Source organism: Peromyscus californicus, unplaced genomic scaffold (assembly GCF_007827085.1).
Source record: "Peromyscus californicus insignis strain IS unplaced genomic scaffold, ASM782708v3 Scaffold_11__1_contigs__length_118956290, whole genome shotgun sequence".
NCBI classification, from domain to species: domain Eukaryota; kingdom Metazoa; phylum Chordata; class Mammalia; order Rodentia; family Cricetidae; genus Peromyscus; species Peromyscus californicus.
Genome location: NW_026294402.1, coordinates 14955968 through 14979470, shown reverse-complemented (window position 1 = coordinate 14979470; position 23503 = coordinate 14955968). Strand labels below are relative to the sequence as shown.

At 36.1% G+C, this 23503-nt stretch overlaps 1 protein-coding gene across 1 annotated transcript; it reads left to right on the top strand.

Moving 5' to 3' along the window:
* Positions 1-349: 349 nt before the first annotated feature.
* LOC128102399 (vomeronasal type-2 receptor 116-like) lies at positions 350-21298 on the top strand. The gene is made up of 6 exons (XM_052726134.1): positions 350-555; positions 12214-12505; positions 12877-13683; positions 14397-14624; positions 15844-15967; positions 20376-21298. Exons 1-6 carry the CDS (start codon positions 350-352, stop codon positions 21296-21298), a joined length of 2580 nt encoding a protein of 859 aa, XP_052582094.1.
* Positions 21299-23503: the final 2205 nt, after the last annotated feature.

The window sequence follows — 23503 nt, the reverse complement described above, 5'->3', positions numbered from 1 at the left end:
CATGTAAGACTTCTTAGTTCACTCTTGTGGCCATACTTACCCAGGATGTGTTTATCCCTGAGGACTTGCTGTCACTTGTCTAAAGTCATAATGCATGCAGCTGGAGAAGAAGATCAACAAACATGTTTGCAGCTTGATTTTCACTTGAATACAGGGCCTCAGATGCAGAGCCTAAGGGAAGAGCTCTCTGGGGCAATGTAGGAAGCTTGTCACCAGGTACTTGGTGTGATTAGAGTCACAACTTCACTCCCTTGCACAAAAATACATCAACTGAGTATATAGCTGCCAGGCACCACGGCTTCTATAACTAGCCATTTTTTATGTATTGGAAGACACTTATACTAATAGTATGATCTGGAGTTTCATCCCTTGGATCCTGCAGATTCCCCCTCTAATGTATGCTTTTGAGATCTCTGAGTGCTATTTCAGTATCAAAGACTTTCGTCGTGATGGAAATGTGATGATTGGTGCATTTTTCCCCCTTTATTATTATTACACAATTAAGAAAATTCCTCATAAATTTCTGCCAAATCATTACGAAGATCTTTATTTGCAGTAAGTGCCTTTTCATTTCCAGAATTCTTAGGACCTTGGGGCTGTATGGATTCAACTGTCATTCTTCTCTCTGATTTCCATTATAACAATAACTCTTTTTCATGCTCAAGTTTGTTGCTTTCTAAATACTCTTTCTTCTTTATTTCTTTGCTTCTCACATGGAGTAAGAATTTTTTGAAAACATTTTTAAATATTTTTAAATGTTTCTCATCTTTAAGCTCAAGAGAATTACCATCGCTGAGGTGATAATTCAATCAGTAATCTATCTTGAAAGCATGAGAAGCTAAATGATTACTAATGAAATATTTATTTCTTTTTATTGTATAGATATGCTCACAAAAAAGAGTATATAAATTATCAGGGAATATATACCAATGTATCATATTTTTAAGTTATAATTATAAAAAAGCATATATGCTAGGTGGAAAACCACTTTAACATATAACCAACCATATTTTTAGATAGACATGAAGAAAGATACTCACATATATGACTAGAGAAACTGCAAGTTAATTTTATGGGTTTTATTTGTTGTTGTTATTTGTTCTTTTTATTTCAGTAGTTTCATTATGCTTCACTTAGATATACAAATCAGTAACTATAAAGTCCTTCTTTCTTTTGAGCTTTCTTTAGTTTTGGTTGCATTTTTTTCATACACTGTATTCTTATTATGGTTTCTACTCACCTAACCCCTTCCAGATACTACATACCTACCCAATTCCATATCCTTTCTTTTACTTCCTCATTAGAGAACAAATAGGCATTTAAAAATAAATAAAATAAGATAAAATAAAAATAAACAAACCAGAATATGATAAAACAAAGGAACAAATCAAAAAATAGCAAAATCACAGGGAACACATGTAGATACAAAGATACACAAATTTCACACACAAACAGATGCTATAAAATCATAGAATTGGAAACCATAATATGTAAGCAAAAGACGTATAAGCTTAAAAAAGTAAAAACATCAGACATAGTGCTAGTTCTTATTGATTTAGAAGGATATTAACCACCATGCATTTGAAATTCCAATGTGAGCGAGCACTATGACTCAGCAAATAAGGACTACTACCATTGAGCCTGATAAACTGTGTTTGATCAGCAACTCAGGGCTTGTGGAAGTATTGAATTCACTACTGTAACTTCTCCTCTGACCTCTACATGTAGGCCACAGAATGTGTGTGTGGTGTATACACAAACAGAAACACACAAAACTAAATAAACATAGTAAAAAATTAAAGACTTTAACATTTACAAAACCATTTGCCAAACAGCTGTGCTTCTAAAAACAACCTTGCATTAATCAGAAAGCTAGCATGTATTTCTAATACTCTATGTATAAGGAAATGCTTATAAGTAATTTTGTTTGCCTGGAATTGAAATCCTATTTTAAATGGTACCATACAGAAACTAATGTGATAAAAATTAGTTGTGCTTCTTGGATTATGACTTTCTTTGTAATCATGATAATTGTAATGAATGTATTTACCAGAGTAGAAGAATATGAATAAATTCAATTAAAGAGAGAAGAAGAACAATCTTTCTTTCAAAATATATACATCCAGGCACATACAAAGAAAGGGAACCTAATCAGAATCAAGAAAGATGATTTTCTTGTTTTGCTATGAAATATATATATATATACTTTGTGTTCCCACATGTATGAAAAAAATATATTGAGAAAAAGAGCTACATAAGAAAGTTCTTTTATTCTTTCATGCTAAGTATAACATTTCTCTAGCCATGAATTTGGTCTGATGTTTTTATAAATTAGTAAGAAATAAAACCATTCTTGCCGGGCGGTGGTGGCGCAGCCGGGCGGTGGTGGCACACGCCTTTAATCCCAGCACTCGGGAGGCAGAGCCAGGAGGATCTGTGTGAATTCAAGGCCAGCCTGGACTACCAAGTGAGTTCCAGGAAAGGCTCAAAGCTACACAGAGAAACCCTGTCTCGAAAAAACAAAAACAAAAAAAAAAACATTCTTAAAAGCTATTATCCTCTTTTAATGTGGACAAGGCAGCCACTAAAAGCTCATATAAAAGAAAGCATGTTCTTTGCATCATAGTCTTGCTACTGTACAGTCTAAAGAGAAATACATAATATGTAATAATGCACATTGTTACTTTACTGGAGAAATTACATAGTAAATGAGAATAATAATTCAGGTAGCACTATCTTTTATGAAGTAGAAGATTCTCCATTCACCAGGCAAGGTTATTATATCAGCTAAAATATGTAAGATGAAATGGTAATCTTATTGATATAAAATATGGTCCTAGAGGCTTGTAGACCATGAAATATTATAAAAATCCAGTTTTGAATTTCTATGACCATGTTTACTGTGTCAGTTTCACAGTAAATATCAAGATATTCTTAATATGTTGGAGCATTTCACATCTGACCATTTCATCTTTTCCACTCTAACTCTTCTACTGACTTAACACCTCACTAATTTTTGAGCAAAATTATAATGTTATACTGACTGCAACCCACTTTCACTCCTGCTTTTTCCTCTTATTTTGTGTTTTCCAGTAACTGAATCCCTATATGGCCTTGATTAGGTAATTCCATTTTTTCCATATTGTTGTCAATCGTGAAGGTCAAACTATGCTCATTCATAATGGATCTTTATTGAATGTATTCCTACTACTCTGGGAATATCTGCATGAGATAAAACACATCTTATTTCCTTTAGAATGAAACATACATGAATATTTTTCTTATATTGGACTAAGTATATCAAATGGACATGTCTAAAACTACCTGATTGGATTTAAGGGCCTCTTCAGAAAATGGAAAGCATAGCTGACACTGTTCAGATGCCTAAGAACTAAGGCCCTTAAATCCAATTAGAGAGTGATTGCTTACTACCAATATAAACATTAGTACAACAATATTGTCATATCATACAGGGAGCTCACCATTGTAAAATGCAGGGTTAATAGCTGGGCATGTGGTTATCTTTCTCCTCTGATAGTATGCAGAGAAACTTCTAGTACATGCCAGACTACTAATTCTAGTCAGAAGTGGTGTAGGCACCGGCAAACTTCTCCTAATTCAATAAGATATAGGTGCTATCTTCCACAACAGTCCTTACTATCAGTTTGCTGAGAGTAACCAAAAGCATTGGCAATAGCATGAGTGTCTTAGATCTCCTTTGGCCAACAATCTAATTATATGTAAACCATTCCTGCTACTAGAAGTTTCACTTGCTTAAGAAAAATATCTAGCAGGGGCATGATCTCCCCCAGTGTTTGTTGATTCCATTTAGCTTACTTTTCTATATGCATATATTTTGAGATTCTTATACAATAGTAAGTTTCCATATAATCCTTCAAATGTTGTCCATCCCCATATTCCTCCCCTTTCCAACTTTCTTACCTCTCTCTTTATTTAGTCCTCTATGTACATTCTCCCCTCTGTCTTTCTTTTGTTTTTTTTTTTTGTTTGTTTGTTTGGTTGGTTTGTTGGTTGGTTGGTTTGGTTTGGTTTTGGTTTTGGTTTTTGAGACAGGGTTTCTCTGTGTAGCTTTGGAGCCTGTCCTGGAACTCACTTTGTAGACTAGGCTGGCCTTGAACTCACAGAGATCCACCTGCCTCTGCCTCCCGAGTACTGGGCTAGAAGGCATGCACCACCACCGCCTGGCTTTCTCTCTGTCTTTCTATAAATATATATTCTATTTCCTCTACCTTGTTCGATCCTCTCTTCCCAAGTAGTTTCTTACTCTATACTTAACCTCTGTTATATGGAAGGTAGAGTGTCTATTGAAAGCTTAGAAGGTAACACTACATATTAAAAAATACAGACAATATTGGTACTTTTGTGTCTGGGTTACCTCACTTAGCCTGATTTTTTTTTTCTAACCCGACCTATTTACATGGTCATTTTATTATTCCATTTTTAAGCAGGTAAATAATAGTCCACTGTATAAATGTTCCTCACTTTCCTATCTATTCATCTGTTGGTGAGCATCTAGGTTATATCTAATATCTGAATACTAGGAAGAGCAATAATGAACATGGATGAACTGTCCTTCCAAGTGCAATCTACAGATGCAATATAGTCTCTGTAATATTTGTGAGACACTGAGGTAGGATGCACAGTCTTTGGATATAGTCATATAAGTGCAATGGCTGGATCTTGAGGTAGAACTATTCCTGAATTCCTGAGGAAGTGCCACATTTATTGGCATGTCTATTTTATTTATGTTTGTATTCCTACCAAAATGAGTAAGTGTTCAATATACCCACACCCTTGTCACCTTGGGATGTTGTTGGTTTTACTGATATTGGCCATTGTGTTTGATATATGTTGAAATCTTAGAGTAGTTTTGATTTACATTTCTCTAATGACTAAGAATGTTGACAATTGCTTAAAGAAATGTTCTTCTACATTCATTCATCCAGTGTGACTAGCACCATTAGTTAAAGGTGGTGTCTTCTCCATTGCATTTTTTTTTACTTTTTGTCAAAAATCAGGTGTTCATAGATATATGTACTTATGTGTGAGTCTTCAATTTGATTCCATTGATCAGTGTGTCTGTGTTTATGCCAATTTCATACTCTTCTTATTACCATAGCTCTGTAAAATGTCTTACTATCAGGATGGCAACAGCTCCTGCAGTTCTTTTATTACTAAGGATTCTTTTAGCTATCCTGGATTTTTTTGGTTTCATATGAAATTGAAAATTGTCTTTAAAATTTCTGTAAAGAATTGTGGTGGAAGTTCAATGAGAAATGTGTTCAAGATTGCTGTAGGATGGCAATTTCTATTTTATTAATCCTACTAACCCATAAGCATGGGAAATCTTTCCATCTTTTGATGTCTTCTTCAATTTCATAAAGTTTTTATTAAAGAAGTCTTTCATTTCCTTTATTAAAGTTATCCTATGGTATTTTATATTTTGGAGTTTTGTATAAAGGTAATATTTTGCTGATTTCTATCTCAATCTGTTTGTCATTTGTGTTAGGAACCCAACTAATTTATGTGATTGATTTTGTACCCTACCTTTTTTTAGTTTATCAGTTGTAGAAATATCCTAATGGAGTTTTAAAAGTCATATATATATATATATATATATATATATATATATATATATATACACACACACACACACACACAATCATATCATCTACAAATAAAGATGTTTTGACTTCTTCCTTTCCTGTTTGTTTCACTTTGATTGCCTTCAGTCATCTTACTGCTCTAGCTAAGATTCAAGTAAGATACTGAATAGGTTTTTTTTTTTTTTTTTTTTTTTTTGGTTTTTTGAGACAGGGTTTCTCTGTGTAGCTTTGTGCCTTTTCCTGGAACTCACTTTGGAGACCAGGCTGGCCTCGAACTCACAGAGCTCCGCCTGCCTCTGCCTCCCGAGTGCTGGGATTAAAGGCGTGCGCCACCACCGCCTGGCTCTGAATAGGTTTTGACATCCTTGTCTTATTCCTTCTTTTAATTGAAATTCTTTGAATTTCTGATAGGATAGGCTGATGTTGGTTGAGTACTTGCTGTTTATTACCCTTATTATGTTCAGGTATGGCCTTTGTATCCATAGTATCTCCAGGACTTTTGTCATGAAGGAGCATGGAATTATATCAAAGGAACTTTCCCATCTAATGAGATCACCATGGGGTCTTTGTCTATCTATTTAGGTGGTGAATTACATTTATCAATTTATATATGTTGAACTATCTGCTCTTCTGGGATAAAGCCTACTAATCTTTTTGATGTGTCCCTGGATTTGGTTTGCAAAAATTTTATTGAGAATTTTTTAATATATGTTCATTAGTGAAATTGATCCATAATTTTCTTTGTTGGATCTTAGTGTGGTTTAGGTGTCACAGCGATTATGTCTTCATGAAAAGAATTATGAAATGTTCCTTCTATTTCTATTTTATGGAATAATTTGAGGAGTACTAGTGTTAATTCCTCTTTGAATGTCTAGTAGAATTCTGTTCTGAATCCACATTGTCCTCATCTTTTTAGATTTTTGTTACTGGGGTTTAAATTACTGCTTATATTTCACAATGGGATATGATTCTGTTTAAGTTACACACCTGATTTTTATTTAACTTTGATTTGTACTGTGGGATGGTCTGTATGTCATGTGTGTTGCTGATTGGTCAATAAATAAATCACTGATTGACCAGTGGCTGGGCAGGAAGTATAGGCGGGACAAGGAGGAGAATAAAGCTGGGAAGTGGAAGGCTGAGTCAGAGAGACACTGCCAGCCACCACGATGAGAAACAGCATGTGAAGATGCCGGTAAGCCACGAGCCATGTGGCAAGGTATAGATTAATGAAAATGTATTAATTTAAGCTGTAAGAACAGTTAGCAAAAAGCCTGCCATGGCCATACAGTTTGTAACCAATATAAGTCTCTGTGTTTACTTGGTCGGGTCTGAGAGGCTGTGGGACTGGCAGGTGAGAGAGATTTGTCCTGACTATGGGCCAGGCACAAAAACTCTAGCTACAGATTTGTCATGAATATCTACAAATTTAGCAATTCCTTTTAGGTTTTCCAGTTTGGTGGAGTACAGAATTTTAAAGTATGTCCTTATGATTCTCTGGATTTTCTTGGTGTTTCTTATGATGTCCCCCTATTCTTGTCTATTTTTTTTTAATTTGGAAATTCTCTCTACATCTTTTAGTTAATTTGGATAAGGTTTATCAATCTTACTGATTTTATCAAAAAATCATCTCCTCATTTTATTGATTCCTTGCATCTTTTCTTTATTTCTATTTTATTAATTTCAGATCTGAGCTGGTATTTCTTCCTGAATATGCCTTTTCTGTGTTAGTACTTCTTTTAGTTGTAGAGCATTGAATGGTGTCGTTAAATTGTTAGTAAGGAAATATCTCCAAGTTTTTAATGTAGGAACTTGGTGCTTTGGAACTTGTCTCTTAGAAGATTCATTATGTCCCACATGTTTGGGTATGTTGTGTTTTCATTTTCAAACAGTTATAAAATGTTTCTAATTTCATTTTCAATTTTTTATCTTGACCCACTCTTAACTGAGTAGTGAGTTTTTCATTGTCTAAGAATATATGAAGTTTCTGTTGTTCCTGTTGTTGATATCCAGCTTTGATCCATGATGATTAGATAGGTTGTAGAGAGTGTTATTTTAATTTAATTATAATTGTTGAGACTTGCTTTTGTCCATGTTTGTGATTAGTTTTGAGAAACATTCCACTAAATGATGAGAAGAAAGTATACTCTTTGTCTTTGGATGAAAGGTTCTGTATTATCTCCTAGTTTCATTAGATTTATTGTATTATTCAACTACATCATTTCCCTGTGTAGTTTTAATTAATTTTAATTTAATTTAATTTTTCTGAATTAATTTTGTGTTTGACATCTACTACTAGACATAGCATCTACCTATAAGGGTCATTTGTTTCCTCAGTGAGACTTTCTTCAATAGAACTAATTTTTTATTTCCAAGTGGCTATCAATCAGAGATATCCTCTGGGTTATGGATAGTATTAGTGTTCACTTTTCCTTTTGCCTCTAGGACTTCATCTGGACCAGATCTGTGCAGATCCAGTGCTCACTGCCTCAACCTCATATGTGCATTGCTCTTGCTGTGTTACAAAAGCCCTGTTTCCTTCATGTAATCCATTTACTCAAGCTCTTTCACTCTTTTCATATCCTCTTCTCAAATTACATTGAACCCTGGGAGGACGAATTTGACTGGGGGCTGAGTGTCCAAGGACTCTTACTCTCTGTTCATTGACTGGCTGTGAGCCTCTCTGTTTGTTCTCATCTTCCTCAGGAAGGATCTCCCCAAATGATGGCTAAGCAAAAGTATAGCACAATGTCATTAGGAGTCATTTTACTGCAATGTTCCTTTAGCAGACAGTACTACTTTATTTTTGCACAGGTCCATGGCCTATCTAGTCTCAGGTCCTTGGCAACACAAGCAGTGCCACATTCCATCTCACAGACTGGGTTATAATTCCGAACAGATATTGGTTGGTTACCCCCACAAGTTTTGTGCTCCTATTATATCAGCACATCTGGCAGGTAGGTTACCCTTAGAGATTGAAGGTTTTGAGGCTGAGTTGGTGTTTACCTTCCTCCTTCAATAAGGTGCACAGTGCCTTCTGGTACCAAGAACACTAGTCTGGGAATGGGAGTGGCAGTAGGCAAACACCAAGTTGACTTTTCTGTGTTCAATGAATTGTAGTTTGAATAAGAATTCCTCTCATGATGGATCTGCCTCAACTGAATGTACCAGGCTCTGCTGACTCCCCATGGGAGGTCTTACTTTTTCAGAAGATGGAATGGGGGGTGGGTTAGAGGCACAAGGCTGTGGAAGGGCAGGATGAAGGAAGAGAGGGGAATTTGTGATTGGTATGCAAAATGAATAAAAAAATTTCTTAATAAAAAAATTAATTGCCCTTATAGTTGAATGCTCAGTCACTAGGGAGTAGAATTTTTTGATAGGATTAAAAGGTTTAGGAGTTATTGCCTTGTTGGAAGAAGTGTCTCACTGGGGCTGATTTTTGAGGATTCAAAAGCCCATACCAAGCCCAATCTCTCTCCCCCTCTCTCTTCCTATGGATCGGGATGTACCTTTCAACTACACCATGCCTGCTGTTCTCCCCACCATTATAATAATGGACTAAGCCTCTGAAACTGTAAGCAAGTACCCGAATAAATACTTTTTTATAACAATATCCATGGTCATGGTAGCTCTTCACAATAATAGAATATTGGCTAAGACATTGTGTAGCAATAGTGCTTTATTGTTGGTTTGGGAAGGAGCATCAATTCTCTTGATAATATCCTGGGTTTTTGGGGGTTCTAATGAAATCCCTTTAACCAAGAACTTAATTAGATGTAAGCCGTTTCTGGTACCAAAAGTTTCATTTTGTGATGAGAAGTGTCTAGTTTGAGCTCTGTCTCCACATTATTTGGCAATTTTGTTTAAATTACCCTCACATATGTACAAATTTTAGGAAGTTAATGCTTTATCAGTTTTCTGTATGACCTCTCAAATACCCTTAGTTTTACCTATCCCTCCACATATTCTCTGCCTTGCCCAAATGTTCTCTCTGCTGTCCCGTTTGATCCTCCTGTTACAGTTCTCAACCCATCTGTCCATAACTATCTGTTCTATTTCCCCTTCCTATGGAGATCCATCCTTTCTGCTAATCCCTTCTTATATACCAAATTTCTGTGGATATATGGAATATAGCTTATTGACAACATTACAGCTAACATCCACATATAAGTGAATATAGATCATATTAGTGTTGGGGGGCTGTGTTAACTCAGACTGATATTTTTTTCGTTCCACTCATTTACCTGTGAATTTCTTGATTTTTTTTAAAGGCTGAGTAATACTCCCTTATGTAAAAATCCACATTCTCTTAATATTTTCATTTGTTGGCAGATATCTGTTCTTTGCTATTTTGGTTATTATGAATAAAACAGCTATGAATATGGTTGAACAAATGTCTTTTAAGTAGGATTGAGCATAATGTGGGTATATGTGTAAGAGTCATATAGCAATGGATCTTGAGGTAGATCTATTCTCAGCTCCCTGAGGAACTGCCACTCATTTTTATACTGGCTGTACAACTTTACAGTACAACAAGGAATGGATGAGTGTTTCTATCACTCTACATCCTTGCCAGCATGAGAGGTCATTTGTTTTATTGGTCTTGCTTGGCAAATCTGGCAGGTGTAAGATGAAAACACAAAGTAGGTTTGATTTGGATTTCCCTGATGACTAAGTATGGTGAACATTTCTTTAAGTGCTTCTCATCCATGTGAGTTTCCTGTTGGAAAATATTTGTTTAGATCTGTACCCATTTTTAAGTCGATACTTTGTTTTCTTGAGGTCCAGTTTTTGAGTACTTTATGTATTTTGGATATAAGCCCTGTATCAGACATGTAGTAGTAGAAACATTTTTCCATTCTGAACTCTGCCAATTTGTCTGAATGATGCTCTCCTTTGCCTTAGAGAAGTTTATCAGTTTCATGAGGCTCCATTTTTAATTGTTGATCTGAGTGCCTGTGTTATCCCAATAACTTCAACTCTATTCCTCACTTTCTATTCTATAAAATTATGACTTTCTATAATATATATGGCTTTCTGCTGAAGCCATTAATCCATTTGGAATTTAGTTTTGTGCAGATTTATAAGTATGAATGTATATGCATTCTTCTACATGAAGCCATCCAGTTTGACCAGCAACATCTGTTGAAGGTTCATCATTGTCAAAAATAAGGAATCATGGGTGTGTATATTTACATCAGGGCTTTCAATTTGATTCCATTGAACAATGCATCTATTTTTATGGCAATCCCATTTTGTTTTTATTAGTACTCTGAAGTATAAGCACAAGAAGTACTCTGTAGTATTTCTTAATATCAGGAATGGTGATATTTCTAGCAGTTCTTATATCATTCAGAAGTGTTTTAGCTAATCTTTTGTTGTTGTTTTCATTTTGTGTGTGTGAGTGAGTGTATGTGTATGGGTATGTGTGTGTGCATATTTTCACATGAAGCTGAAAAGTTTCCTTTTAAGTTTTGTGTAGGAATGTGTTGGAATTTTAATAAGGATTGCACTGAATCTGTGCATTGCTCTTGGTATGATGGTCTTTTTACTATATTTATCCTATAAATCCGTGAACATAGGAGATCTTTCCTTTTTCTGATATCTTCTTACATGTCTTTCTTCAATTTCCTGAACTTTTTATTATATGAGTCTTTTGCTATCTGGTTTAGAGATACCCTAAGATATTTTATAATATTGAGTCTATTGTAAAAGATTTTATTACCCTGATTTCTTTCCCATTTCATTGGTCATTTCTACATTTGGAGGCTACTGAATTTTGTGTATTAATTTTGTATCCTGACACTTTGGTGGAATTTTTTTTATCAATTGTAAGAGTTTCCTGGTGGTATTTTAGAGTTAAACATCTATATATATTTCTATCATCAGCAAATAATGATACTTTGAGTTCTTCCCTTCCTGTTTGTATTTCTTTGATCTCCTTCAGTATCAGCACAGAAATCATATATACATATACATATACATACACATACACACACACACACACACATACACACACACACACACACACACACACACACACACATACAATATCTATTGATGAAAAATGGAGGCCATGAATTTGAAGGAGAATGTGGAAGGGTAAATGGGAGGATTTAGAGGTAGGAAATAGAAGGTAGAAAGGTTGTAAATAAACTACAATTTTGAAAATAAACAAAAACAGAGTTATCTTAAGAAATTTAATGGCTGAATCTTGAAATGTTGGCTTTTTGTAGTTGTGGAGAATAAGAAACTATAAGCCAAGCATCAGAACATTTTTATTTTGGAGGGCTTAATTCCTGTTTCCATGGAAGAATTTTTAGTGTATTCTCACAAGAAAGAGAGACAAAACAAGCTCACTTTTAGCTTTCACTAATCTTTGTTATAACTATAGGATCATAATTAATCCTAACTCTAAAACACCTATTCTAATTCTATCCATCTAAAGTAAATTTAAATTCCAGGGAATTTAAAGTATGGGTTTTGTAGGAACAGTAAAATTTGAACTATAAAATGCATTACATTAAATGAGCAGATGTATGTTGTCTAAGTTTTCCTCATATATATTTTTATATCCTATGTGCAGGTATAAGTTTAAGAACTACCAGTTTGTCCTGGCCTTGGTATTTGCCATTGAAGAGATCAACAGGAACCCTCAACTTTTACCTAATACATCTCTTGGATTTGATCTTTATAATATCCCTTTCAGTGAAAAGAATACTCTTATGAATGCTTTTATTTGGCTCACAGGGATGAATGATGTCAAAGCTAATTACAATTGTAAAGAGGAGCAGAAGTCAGCAGCAGCACTTACAGGAACATCATTCGCAATATCAGCCCATATGGGAGCACTGCTTCAACTCTACAAAATACCACAGGTGAAGTTGTGGGGTGTTACAGAACTGGATGGAAGCTTTTGTTTGGTGATATTTCAGATGTCCACAGAGGAAAAATAGGGTCATTTTATTAACTAATCTGTCAAGGGATAAATATTTAGACATTTGGTGATTTATCTATATTTTTTCTGCTTGGAATAGAATGGACCAGCAGGATAAAGAAGACAAAGAGTTCTGTTGAGATTAGGAGACTTGACATAATTTTTTAGAAACCTCACAGCAAGGGAAGTTAGACTTTAAAAATTGAATGTGCAGATTAGCATCTTAACAAGTCCCAAATGTTACTTCAAAAGTAAAACTGTTTTTGATGCCAATGTTCTCACCCTGTTTTCAAAATTCTGCTTTTGCCTTAGCTTATTTTTGGGCCTTTTGATACTATCCTGGATGATCGCACACAGTTTACTTCTCTCTACCAGATGGCTCCCAATGACACATCTCTGCCACTTGGCATTGTCTCTTTGATGCTTCATTTCAAATGGACCTGGGTAGGACTGATCCTCACAGATGACCACAGAGGAAGTCAAATTTTATCTGATTTGAAAGAAGAGATGAAGAAAAATGGAGTCTGTATGGCTTTTGTGGAAATGATTTCAGGTACATTGGCTTCATTTTCTGACAATTTCTGGAAAAGTGTGGGAAGGATCCAAGACTCATCTGCAAATGTGATTATCATTTATGGAGACATAGATTCTCTACATGGTTTAGTGAAAAATATAGGGCAGAAGTTAACTACAGGGAAAGTCTGGGTCATGAATGCACCTTGGGATGTTACCAACCACTTGGATTATTTTATGTTAGATTCTTTCCATGGGAGTCTCATTTTTTCACACCACTATGAGGAGATGCTTGATTTTACACATTTTATCCAAAAAGTTCATCCTTCCAAATACCCAGACGATACATATCTTCCTAAATTGTGGCATTTGTTCTTCAAATGCCCATTCTCTAGGATTGATTGTAAACTCTTGGAGAACTGTCAACCCAATGCTTCCTTGAATTTATTGCCTAAGCAAAATTTTGACACGGTCATGAGTGAAGAGAGTTACTATATATATAATGCTGTGTATGCTGTGGCCCACAGTCTTCATGAGATGATTCTTAAGCAAGTTCAAATTCAACAATATGAAAATGGAGAGGGAATTATATTCCTCCCCTGGCAGGTAACCTCTTTTCCACTATGTTTTAAAATCAGTACTGTTCCACTGAGATACTTTTCAAAGTTACCACACATGAACACTGTAGATGGTGGTACATTTATTCAAATAGCATAGGAGGACCTGTACTTGTTTCTCTGGAGTTCAATACTTAACTAAGTTTCTTTATTCCTGATAAATAGGGTACCAATTGCAAGAGGCAATGTGTTAAGGCATTGTCAAATTTATTTTACAAATAGCCTTTCAGTCCCCTTAAGTAATAGTTTCAATAAGAAAATTCAAACTTCCCTCATACATTTTTCACAGTAGAAATAAGAGAAGCAGATGCTTAAATGTCACATTGTTACTGAGCATTGCAACGATGGTTATGTAGGTAAATGATCATTTTAATTACCATTTCTGCATTATTATCTTCATATTACACATCGAAACCTGAGACACATTTAGCAAATAAATAGGCATGGCCAGGTTTTGAGATTTGCCTCATCTTTGACTGCTTATGTATGCTTCCTACAATACTTTCTCTTGAAACAGATGTACATGTTATGATTATAATAGTAGTTCTTATCAGCTTGAATTCCATTTACTAAACATTACCCAGTAAAAGTGCAAAAATGCATTTTACTTCATGAACAAAAAAACAGATTGATTTTCCACTATTTAGTTCTGTTGTAACTGTCTAGGACCTACTTTAATAGAAGTTCGTGTATCTCTTTTAGCTCCATCCATTCCTACAGAATATCTATATGAATAACCATGTGGGAAACCATATGTTAATGTACATGAAATCTAAGTTAGATTCCAAGTATGACATTATCAACTTTTGGAATTTTCCAAAAGGCATTGGATTAAAGGTGAAAGTAGGATCATTTTCTCCAAATGCTCCACATGGTCAACAATTGTCTTTAACTACCAATTTGATACAATGGCCCACAAGATTTACAGAGGTAGGTTGATTCTTAATTCAATGGTTTGAAATTACTAAATAAAGCAAAAACACATTCTTTTACATAATAATTCTTAGTTCCGACTCAGATCCCATCAGTATAAAACTACCAATTCAGAATACCAAAATAACATATACACAGAATTTTCGATATCCAGACTCTGATCAATGGAACTGTTTGATTTTCAATGTTTCTTAATTTTCACTCATTTCCTGTCATAAATATATGCTTAAGTAAAATTTATGCCATTGCTTCAAAACACTTGATATGAGGTTTATTTTGATGCCCACTTATAAAATAGCAGGACAAAGTTTCCTAGAATTTAGTTCTCTAGCACAGCTACAAAGTATAATGGGTATCTGTGTATACCTTAGTTACTTACCTCACTGATGAAAATAAATTTGTTAACAAAAATAATTTTAAAAGATTTCTTTGGCTCCCAAATTAAGAGAGCAGTTTAATTATGTTGTATCAATCATAACTGTAGGAGCAGGAAGCCCCTGGTCACATTACATCTACATTCAGAAATTGTAAGTGGTGAATGTTACTGTTCACTTCCATTCTCCTTTTCGTTCACAATGAAATAGTGTAAACCATTTTAAGAGTGGCTCTTTCTCTTTTTTTTTTTTTTTTTCGTTTTTCGAGACAGGGTTTCTCTGTGTAGCTTTGAGCCTTTCCTGGGACTCGCTTGGTAGCCCAGGCTGGCCTCGAACTCACAGAGATCCACCTGGCTCTGCCTCCCGAGTGCTGGGATTAAAGGCGTGCGCCACCACCGCCCGGCCGAGTGGCTCTTTCTAATCCATGTAAACTCACCGGGAAATACCCCAAATGAGTGTGCAAATACTTGTTTCATAGTCATTATAAATAATTACAGGTTGACAGGATGAACAATACTTTTGGAAATACAAGCTGATAACCTAAGAAGCCAATACATGTAGAGACAAGATCAATCTGGAATGACACCTGGACATGCTCAGTCACCTAAGTTCTTCCTAATTAACCACATCCCTTAAAGTTTACAAACTTTCATCAAATTCATGTTCTTTGAACCAAATTTTATGAACTTGTGTTGAGCACAAACTTCCAAAACTGGGAGTACTGTAACCATTATCTTCATTTATAAGTATAAAATCTAAGAATTAATAGTTTAATATTTAAAGGCCCTATATTTATCCTTATAACTCTGAACATTTTCTAAAATACCTTTTGTTTTCTTCAGATTCCTAAGTCTGTATGCTATAAGCTCTGTAGACCTGGATTCAGAAGAACTATCCAAGAGGGTAAAGCTGCCTGTTGCTTTGATTGTACTTCCTGTCCATACAATGAAATTTCTAATGAGACAGGTAAATACAACTCCCAGAAACATTTAAACTCCCAGCAATTCAATTCTGAAAAATCAAAGCAAGTGAAAAAAGATCTGTAAGAGAACTGCAGAGACAAAACTTTTCCTTTTATAACAATCTTAATGGTAGAGCTCATTATATTTATTCTTGAAATTACACAAGAATTAAATTTAAATTCATACATGATTTAAGCTATTGATTCATTATAGATTTTGTTAACTGAAAAAAAAAAACCTTCCCACATCCAATCATTTTAATTGCATTTTTCAAACTAAATTTTAATTGCATCTAGAACACACTCAAAGCTTGGGTTTATTGTGTATTTTTAAGGATACTTCCCACCACAATTGTTTATACACAGCAAATGACTGGGAAATTTTGTTTGCGTTTTCTATTGCATAACATTTTGGTATCTTGCATACTTGATGAAAAGTAGGATTTCTTTCTTATTCTCTTGCTCCACTGGAATAAGAAACAATATTTAAGAAGTAAACTTAAAAAAATTTGATTTGTCTGCAATGAAATGATATTCAGAAACCTAAGAAATGCAATGTCTACAGATTTTTATTTCCAGATTAGGTCATAAAAATGTTCAAATTTACTTCCATGGCAAAGAAAAAAATTAGAATTTGGTGTTTCCACATCTAGTAGTGTTGTACATCTATAATTGTGTGACTTTTCAAAGTTACAATGAAAATCACATATATTGATGAAAGTTTTCAAACCTTAAAGAACTTAATGCTCATTAATGCATCATTACTCACAAATGTTTATAGCTTATAAACACTAATTTTCTTTATTTTTATTTATTTTACATAACATGTTTATTATAAATAAAATATATACAAGATAAAATAACCTGTGCCTCCTAGTTGTAATATAAAGTCATAGCATATAACCACTTTATTGAATGTTGATGGAGTGGATATCCAGGCATAGCTGTATGAACTTGTACTTATGGCAACTGAAAAGGCATTATTTCCAAGCCAGTTTGTGCGAAATAGACCGAAATGTTTCAAAGTATTTTTGGAGAATATAAAAAGTGTACAGTGTAACTATAACCAGAAAATGAGAATGAGCATTGAGACATATTAAATAAGGGCGTCCAGAGGAATGGATAAAGAAAATGTGGTACGTTTACTCAGTGGTAATAAACATGATCTCATGAAATCTGCAGTCAAACAGATAGAAATAGAAGAAAATTCATCCTGAGTGAGGTAACCCAGACCCGGAAAGACAAACATGGTATGTACTCACTCAAGTGGATATTAAATGTAAACAAATGATAACCAGGCTACATTCCACAGTCTCGAGAAGCTAGGTAACAAGGAGGAAGGACCCTAAGAGGTTCACATGGGTAAACCTGGTGAGGGAAAATAGATTAAATGTCCTGGGTAAACTGGGAGCAGGGGCTGAGGGTGGGGGGAATAGAGGAGAGGGTATGGGGGGATGGGACTATGAAGGATCAGGTTAGTCTAGTTGTGGTCAGACAGAGTGTGAGAATAATGATGACCTGATAGAGGGGGCCATTTGGGGGTTAGGGAGAAACTTGGTGCCAGGGAAACTCCCAGGAATCCATAAGGATGACCCCAGCTAAGAATCTTAGCAATAGTGGAGAGTGAGGGTACTTGAACTGGCCATCTACTGTAATCACATTGGTGATTACCCTAATTGTCATCAGAGAGCCTTCATCCAGTTACTGACAGAAGCAGATGCAGAGATCCACAGCCAAGCACTGGGCCAAGCTCTGGGAGTTCAGTTGAAGAGAAGGAGGAGGGATTGAATGAGCAAGGAGGGGGTCAAGATCATGCCATGGGAACCCACAGAGACAGGTGACCTGAGCTAAAGGGAGCTCACTGACTCTGGACCGACAGCTAGGGAGCCTGCATGGGACTGACCTAGGCCCGTCCACATGTGCGTGACAGTTGTGTAGCTTGGTCTTTTTGTAGGGCGCCCATCAGTGGGATCAGGACCTGTCCCTGGAACATGAGCTGCATTTTTGAACCTATTCCCTAAGCTAGGAATCCTCACCCAGCCTTGATGCAGGGGGAGGGCCTTGTCCTGCCTCAACTTGATATGTCTTGCTTTTTTGACACCATTGGGATGCCTACCCCTTTCAGAATGGGGGAGGAGTGGACGGGGTGAGGAGACTGTTTGGGAGGCACCCAGGCAGTGGGACTGGGACCTGTCCTTAGTGCATGAGCTGGCTGTTTGGAACCTGGGGCCTATGCAGGGACACTTTGCTCAGCCTGGAGGAGGGAACTGGACCTGCCTCAACCGAATCTACCAGGTTGAGCTGAATCCCCAGGGAAGTCCTTGCCCTGGAGGAGATGGGAATGGGGGGTAGGTTGGGGAGAGGGTGGGGGGGGGGGGCAGGAGGAGGGAGGACAGGGAAATCCGTGGCTGATATGTAAAATTAAATTAAATTATAAAAAAAGAGGTGGGAGAGAGAACAGGAAGAGAGGAAGGAGGGAAAATTGGTTAGTATATAAAATAAATGAAAAAATTTAATAAAAAAGGTCCCCCAAAAGAGAAATAATATACCATTGATTAGAAATCAATAATTGAGGCCTAGAGAACAACTAGATTGTATAATTATCCACTGAATGAGTGGTATAAGATTTTACCTTGAAAACACACATATTATACATAAAACAATTTTGAAATAGAGACTTTATTAACATCCTGACCTCTGAGCATATTTTAAACAAAATACATATATCTGAATATTCACAGCTAACATCTAAAAATGAGAGGTTTTATTTTTTGTGCAGATATGTGCATACTGTTATAGTTTCTGTGACATCATAAGTGCACCTGCCTGTTATGTTTAGAAAATGCAGTTCTCTTAAAATATTCTACTATTCCTGGTTTGGTAATTTAAATGTAACTGGTGCCCACAAGCTCATAGGGTGTGGCATTATTCAGAGGTGTGGTTCCTTTAGAGCAGGTATGGCCTTGTTGGAGGAAGTGAGTCACTCCCCATGGGGGTGGGCTTTGAGGTTTCCTATGCTAAAGATAGTACTCAGTGTCACAGTTCAATTACTATTGCTTTCTGATCGAGAGGTAACCAGCACAATGTTTGCCTGCATGACAACATGCTCCACACCATAATAATGGACTGAAACTCTGAACTGTAAACAAGTCACCCCGAATTAAATGTTTTCCTTTATAAGAGTTGCCATTATCATGGTGTGTCTTCACAGGAATAGTAACCCTCAGACACTTGGCTTTTACAGATTTTCCATCTCCTTTTGCACACAGATCCCCAAACCTTGAAGGGAGAGATTTCACTCAGGAATGAACAGTACAAAGTCTTTCATTCTCTGTATATTGTTCAGTTCTGGGTCTCATTAATTACTATCTACTGCAAGGAAAAGTTTTAAGGATGGAATGATAAACTGATCTATGAATATGGCAATTCAATAGCAGGAGTCCTTTTATTGCTGTGATCATTTAGCCTATAGATAATAGTAGGGTTGCTCCTTGGGCACATAACCAATCTAGCCAATTTCCTGAAATCATTAATAGTATCAGATATGGGATCTATCTTACGAAATGGGTGTGAAGTACAATAAAAACGCAGCTAGTTACTCTTCTAACAGTCCTGACACTTGCATCAGTGCACAGATCTTGCAAGTAGTCTGTTGTTACAGTTCACAGAATATGAAGCTGAGTGAGATAGATGATTGCTTTTCTTCTCTTGTTGTGTAACCTTCTAGCACTATGAATGCTAACTAGAAGTGGTGAAGCTTCCAGTTAAGTACCAGCTTGATTTCCTCAAGTTCTATGCCATAAGTACATGGTATCTTCAATAAAAGTCTTGTGTTCAAGATGTAGATAGTAACCACATTTTACAATAAGAATTTTAATAGTAAAGATTTTAAGACATCAGAAATATAAGCATATATAATACTCAAGCTCCACCAGATAATGAACAAACTTGGAGAAGGCAATGAACTTTATGAAAATGGGTAAATTGGGACACTTATCTGTGATCATCATTTTAATAACTAATTTTAAAGGGTTTTCTTTTGTTGTATATGTAAATCCATGTACAGTTAAAGGTGGAGATAAATTTTTATAAGAAAATTATATTAGAACTATATTAGGTTTATACAAAGGAATTTAGTAATGAAGTGACTTTAAAAACAAAAAACATTGAAAAATTGTGGGTGAGCATGAAAGTAAGTATAGATATAAGACATTAGACTTAGTTAATGTATGGCTTCATGAAGAAAATAGCCTATATTAATTTGGAATTACTCACTATAGAGTATTTATTTATGTCTGAAAGAACCAAAGAAAGTCATTTAGGAGACAATCCAATAAGTTGGTGTTGAAAAGTACCTTAGGATAAAAAGAGACATCTGAAAACATACTCATGATCATCTTAATTTCTTACCAGATATAGATCATTGTTTGAAGTGTCCAGAAAGTCATTATGCAAACACAGAGAAGAATCACTGCCTCCAGAAAACTGTGACATTTTTACATTATGAAGATCCCTTGGGCATGGCACTCAGCAGCATAGCCTTGTGCTTCTCTGCAATTACAGCTTCTGTTCTTGGGGTCTTTGTGAAGTATCGAGACACTCCCATTGTAAAGGCCAATAATCGGGCCCTCAGTTACATTCTGCTCATCACACTCATCATCTGTTTCCTCTCTTCCTTGCTCTTCATTGGGCAGCCCAACACAGCCACCTGTATCCTGCAGCAGACCACATTTGGAATTGTGTTCACTGTGGCTCTCTCCACTGTGTTGGCCAAAGCTCTTACAGTAGTTATTGCCTTCAAGGTCACTTTCCCGGGGAAATTAATGAGGTGGTTAATGATATCAAGGGCCACTAACTACGTCATTCCCATTTTTACTCTGCTCCAAATCATTCTTTGTGGAATCTGGCTGGGAATCTCTCCTCCCTTTGTTGATCAAGATGCTCATGCTCAACATGGACACATCATCATTTTGTGCAACAAGGGCTCAGCCATTGCCTTCCACTGTGTCCTGGGTTACCTCAGCTCTTTGGCCCTTGGGAGCTACACCATGGCCTTCTTGTCCAGGAATCTTCCTGACAAATTCAATGAAGCCAAGTTTTTGACATTCAGCATGCTTGTGTTCTTCAGTGTGTGGGTCACCTTCCTTCCTGTCTACCACAGCACCAAGGGGAAGGTTATGGTGGCTATGGAAGTCTTTGCTATCTTGGCTTCCAGTGCAGCACTCCTAGGCTTCATATTTGCCCCTAAATGCTACATTATTTTGTTAAAGCCAGATAAGAATGTGTTTCATGGCATCAGAGACAATACACACTATGGAAGAAATAAGCTTAACTAATCTTAATTAGACAATATATTTGGCCACATGTTTCTAAATCAAATACAAGGATTGAAGCCAGTCCCATGCCATTCTAACAACTAGTTACAAAGTTGTAATATGATATTTAATTCCATGAGTTATTCTTCCTCCATCTATTTATATTAAAATCCCCCTTTTTTCGAATGTAGGCATCAGATTTCCAAGTCTAATATTAGTGTTGTGAGTGTTCTTCAGATATGGCCTCACTGTACAGACTGGCCTGAGCATGACTATAGAAACAGGGCTATCCTTGAATACATAGGCTCTTCCTATGTCTGCCTCTCTAGGTCAAAGGTTAAAAGCTTGTGGCACCACATCTGCCCAGGGTTGATCTTTTGTGTCCTCTTTTATGTTGACTATTAACTTTCTGGTTACTGATACAGTTTGTGTTTCCTCTCTGCACATATTCTGTCTCATTTTATTATGCAAATATTTCCTCATTTTGGAAAGTGGATTCTGACAAACATTCTATTCTTTCTTTAATCATTTGTGATATGAACATCAAAAGTCATATATGTAGACTACAAATATTTTATATCAATTCTTGTTTTCATTTTAATACAACAAATTTGCAAACATATATCACTGTGATTCCCAACTCCTCAAGACTATTCACTAATTTATCTTGCTTTCATTTTATGTGTTTATTTTAAAGAAAACATTTTAATATGCAATGTACTTATTAAAATTTCTTTTCCAGGTAGCCATTTGCATAAAAGCTGACAACATTGTTTCTTATTCTTTTTCTCTTATTGAAATAAGTTATTTTGTATATAATATATCCTGATTATAGGTTCCCTTTCCTCTACTCATTCCATTTCCTCCCCACGACGCTCCCATCCAGATCCACCTCATTTCTGTCCCTCATTAGAAAATAAGCATTATTCTATGGAATGATAATAAAATAAGATAAATGAAAAATAAATACATTGAAATATATTAAAACAAGTAAAAATAAGGAAAAGAGCCCAAGAAAAGGCACAAGAAATAGATACACATGCAGAGAATAATAGTTTACAGAGGTCCCATAAAACACAAAACCAGAAGGAAATGAATCTGTAAGGAGAGAGGGGGGGGGGGGAATAAAAAAAGAAGAAAAAACTTTGACACTTATGTGACAAGGACCTTGAAAGATGCCATTGAGTTTATCTTCTGATGGCCATCTACTGCTAGTCATGTGGGTTACCCATAACAATAGTCTGTTTCCCCAGTGATACTCCATTGGATACAATTAAATTTTCATTAGAAAGCAATTATCAATTGGAGGCAGCTTTTGGGTTAAGGATGGATGGAGTCATGTGTCCACTTTTTTATTCAGTTCTAGTACCCAATATAGTGCCGATCTCCACAGGCCTGGTACATGCTGTCTCAGTCTCTTTGAGTTCATATGTGTGTTGGTCCTGTTGTGTTTAGAGGCCTTATTTCCTTCGTCTATATCTATATAGATATTCCTACATCTATAAAGGCTATATTCAGGGCTTTCTGTTCTAGGGTTTCTGGGCTTGGAGACATACTGTTGTAGCTATTATTAATCGTGTTTTCACATTGGTGTCTAGGCATCTTTGTTTGAGAGACAGTAATTCTAGGTGCTCATTTTGTTTGGTCTTGTCTTTGTTGGGTGGGTGTTTCGTTCCCTTTTTTTCTGTCTCTTAGAAGAGTATGGTGGTTGTGTGTTGTCAGGTAGGAAATTCTCCTGAGATCCTGATAGTTGTAGCCTCTGGGAGTAGGAGATAAAATATGTTTCTAACTATTGGGAGCTGACATTTATAAATGAGAATGGAGAAGAGATTGGGGCTGAGGGCATCCACAGAAGGGAAGAAAGCAAAAGATCCACTATGATCTACTTAGTTCCCTGTAAATGGAGACAGAGAGTGAGGATAGGTGACAACAGAAGGTTTGCCACAGAACTGGGGGTGAGAATGAAAAACTAGACTTGGAGGAGTGAAAGGAGACTGACAACCTGCTGTTCACCTACCTGCTTCCCTGGCTTGAATGGGCTGACAGTTCTCAGGGAGTGATTGCTGATGTTGAGGTTTAAGATAAAGCAAGGAACAGGGGAAGGGAAGTTAGGAGAGGAAGATCTGTGTGATCCACTGGAGATTGGGGAAGAGGGTGAAGGGAGGCCTCAGCACATGTTCTGCTGAATTCGTAAGGGTCTACGGGAGTGTTTGTTGGGGGAGGTGG

What these genes read in the sequence shown, in the direction of transcription:
- LOC128102399 (XM_052726134.1), top strand. Translation starts at nt 350, where the DNA reads ATGATCTGGAGTTTCATCCCTTGGATCCTGCAGATTCCCCCTCTAATG. An exon ending in TACGAAGATCTTTATTTGCA is followed by an intron (nt 556 to 12,213) that starts GTAAGTGCCTTT and finishes TCCTATGTGCAG; the next exon opens with GTATAAGTTTAAGAACTACC. An exon ending in GGCCCACAAGATTTACAGAG is followed by an intron (nt 14,625 to 15,843) that starts GTAGGTTGATTC and finishes TGTTTTCTTCAG; the next exon opens with ATTCCTAAGTCTGTATGCTA.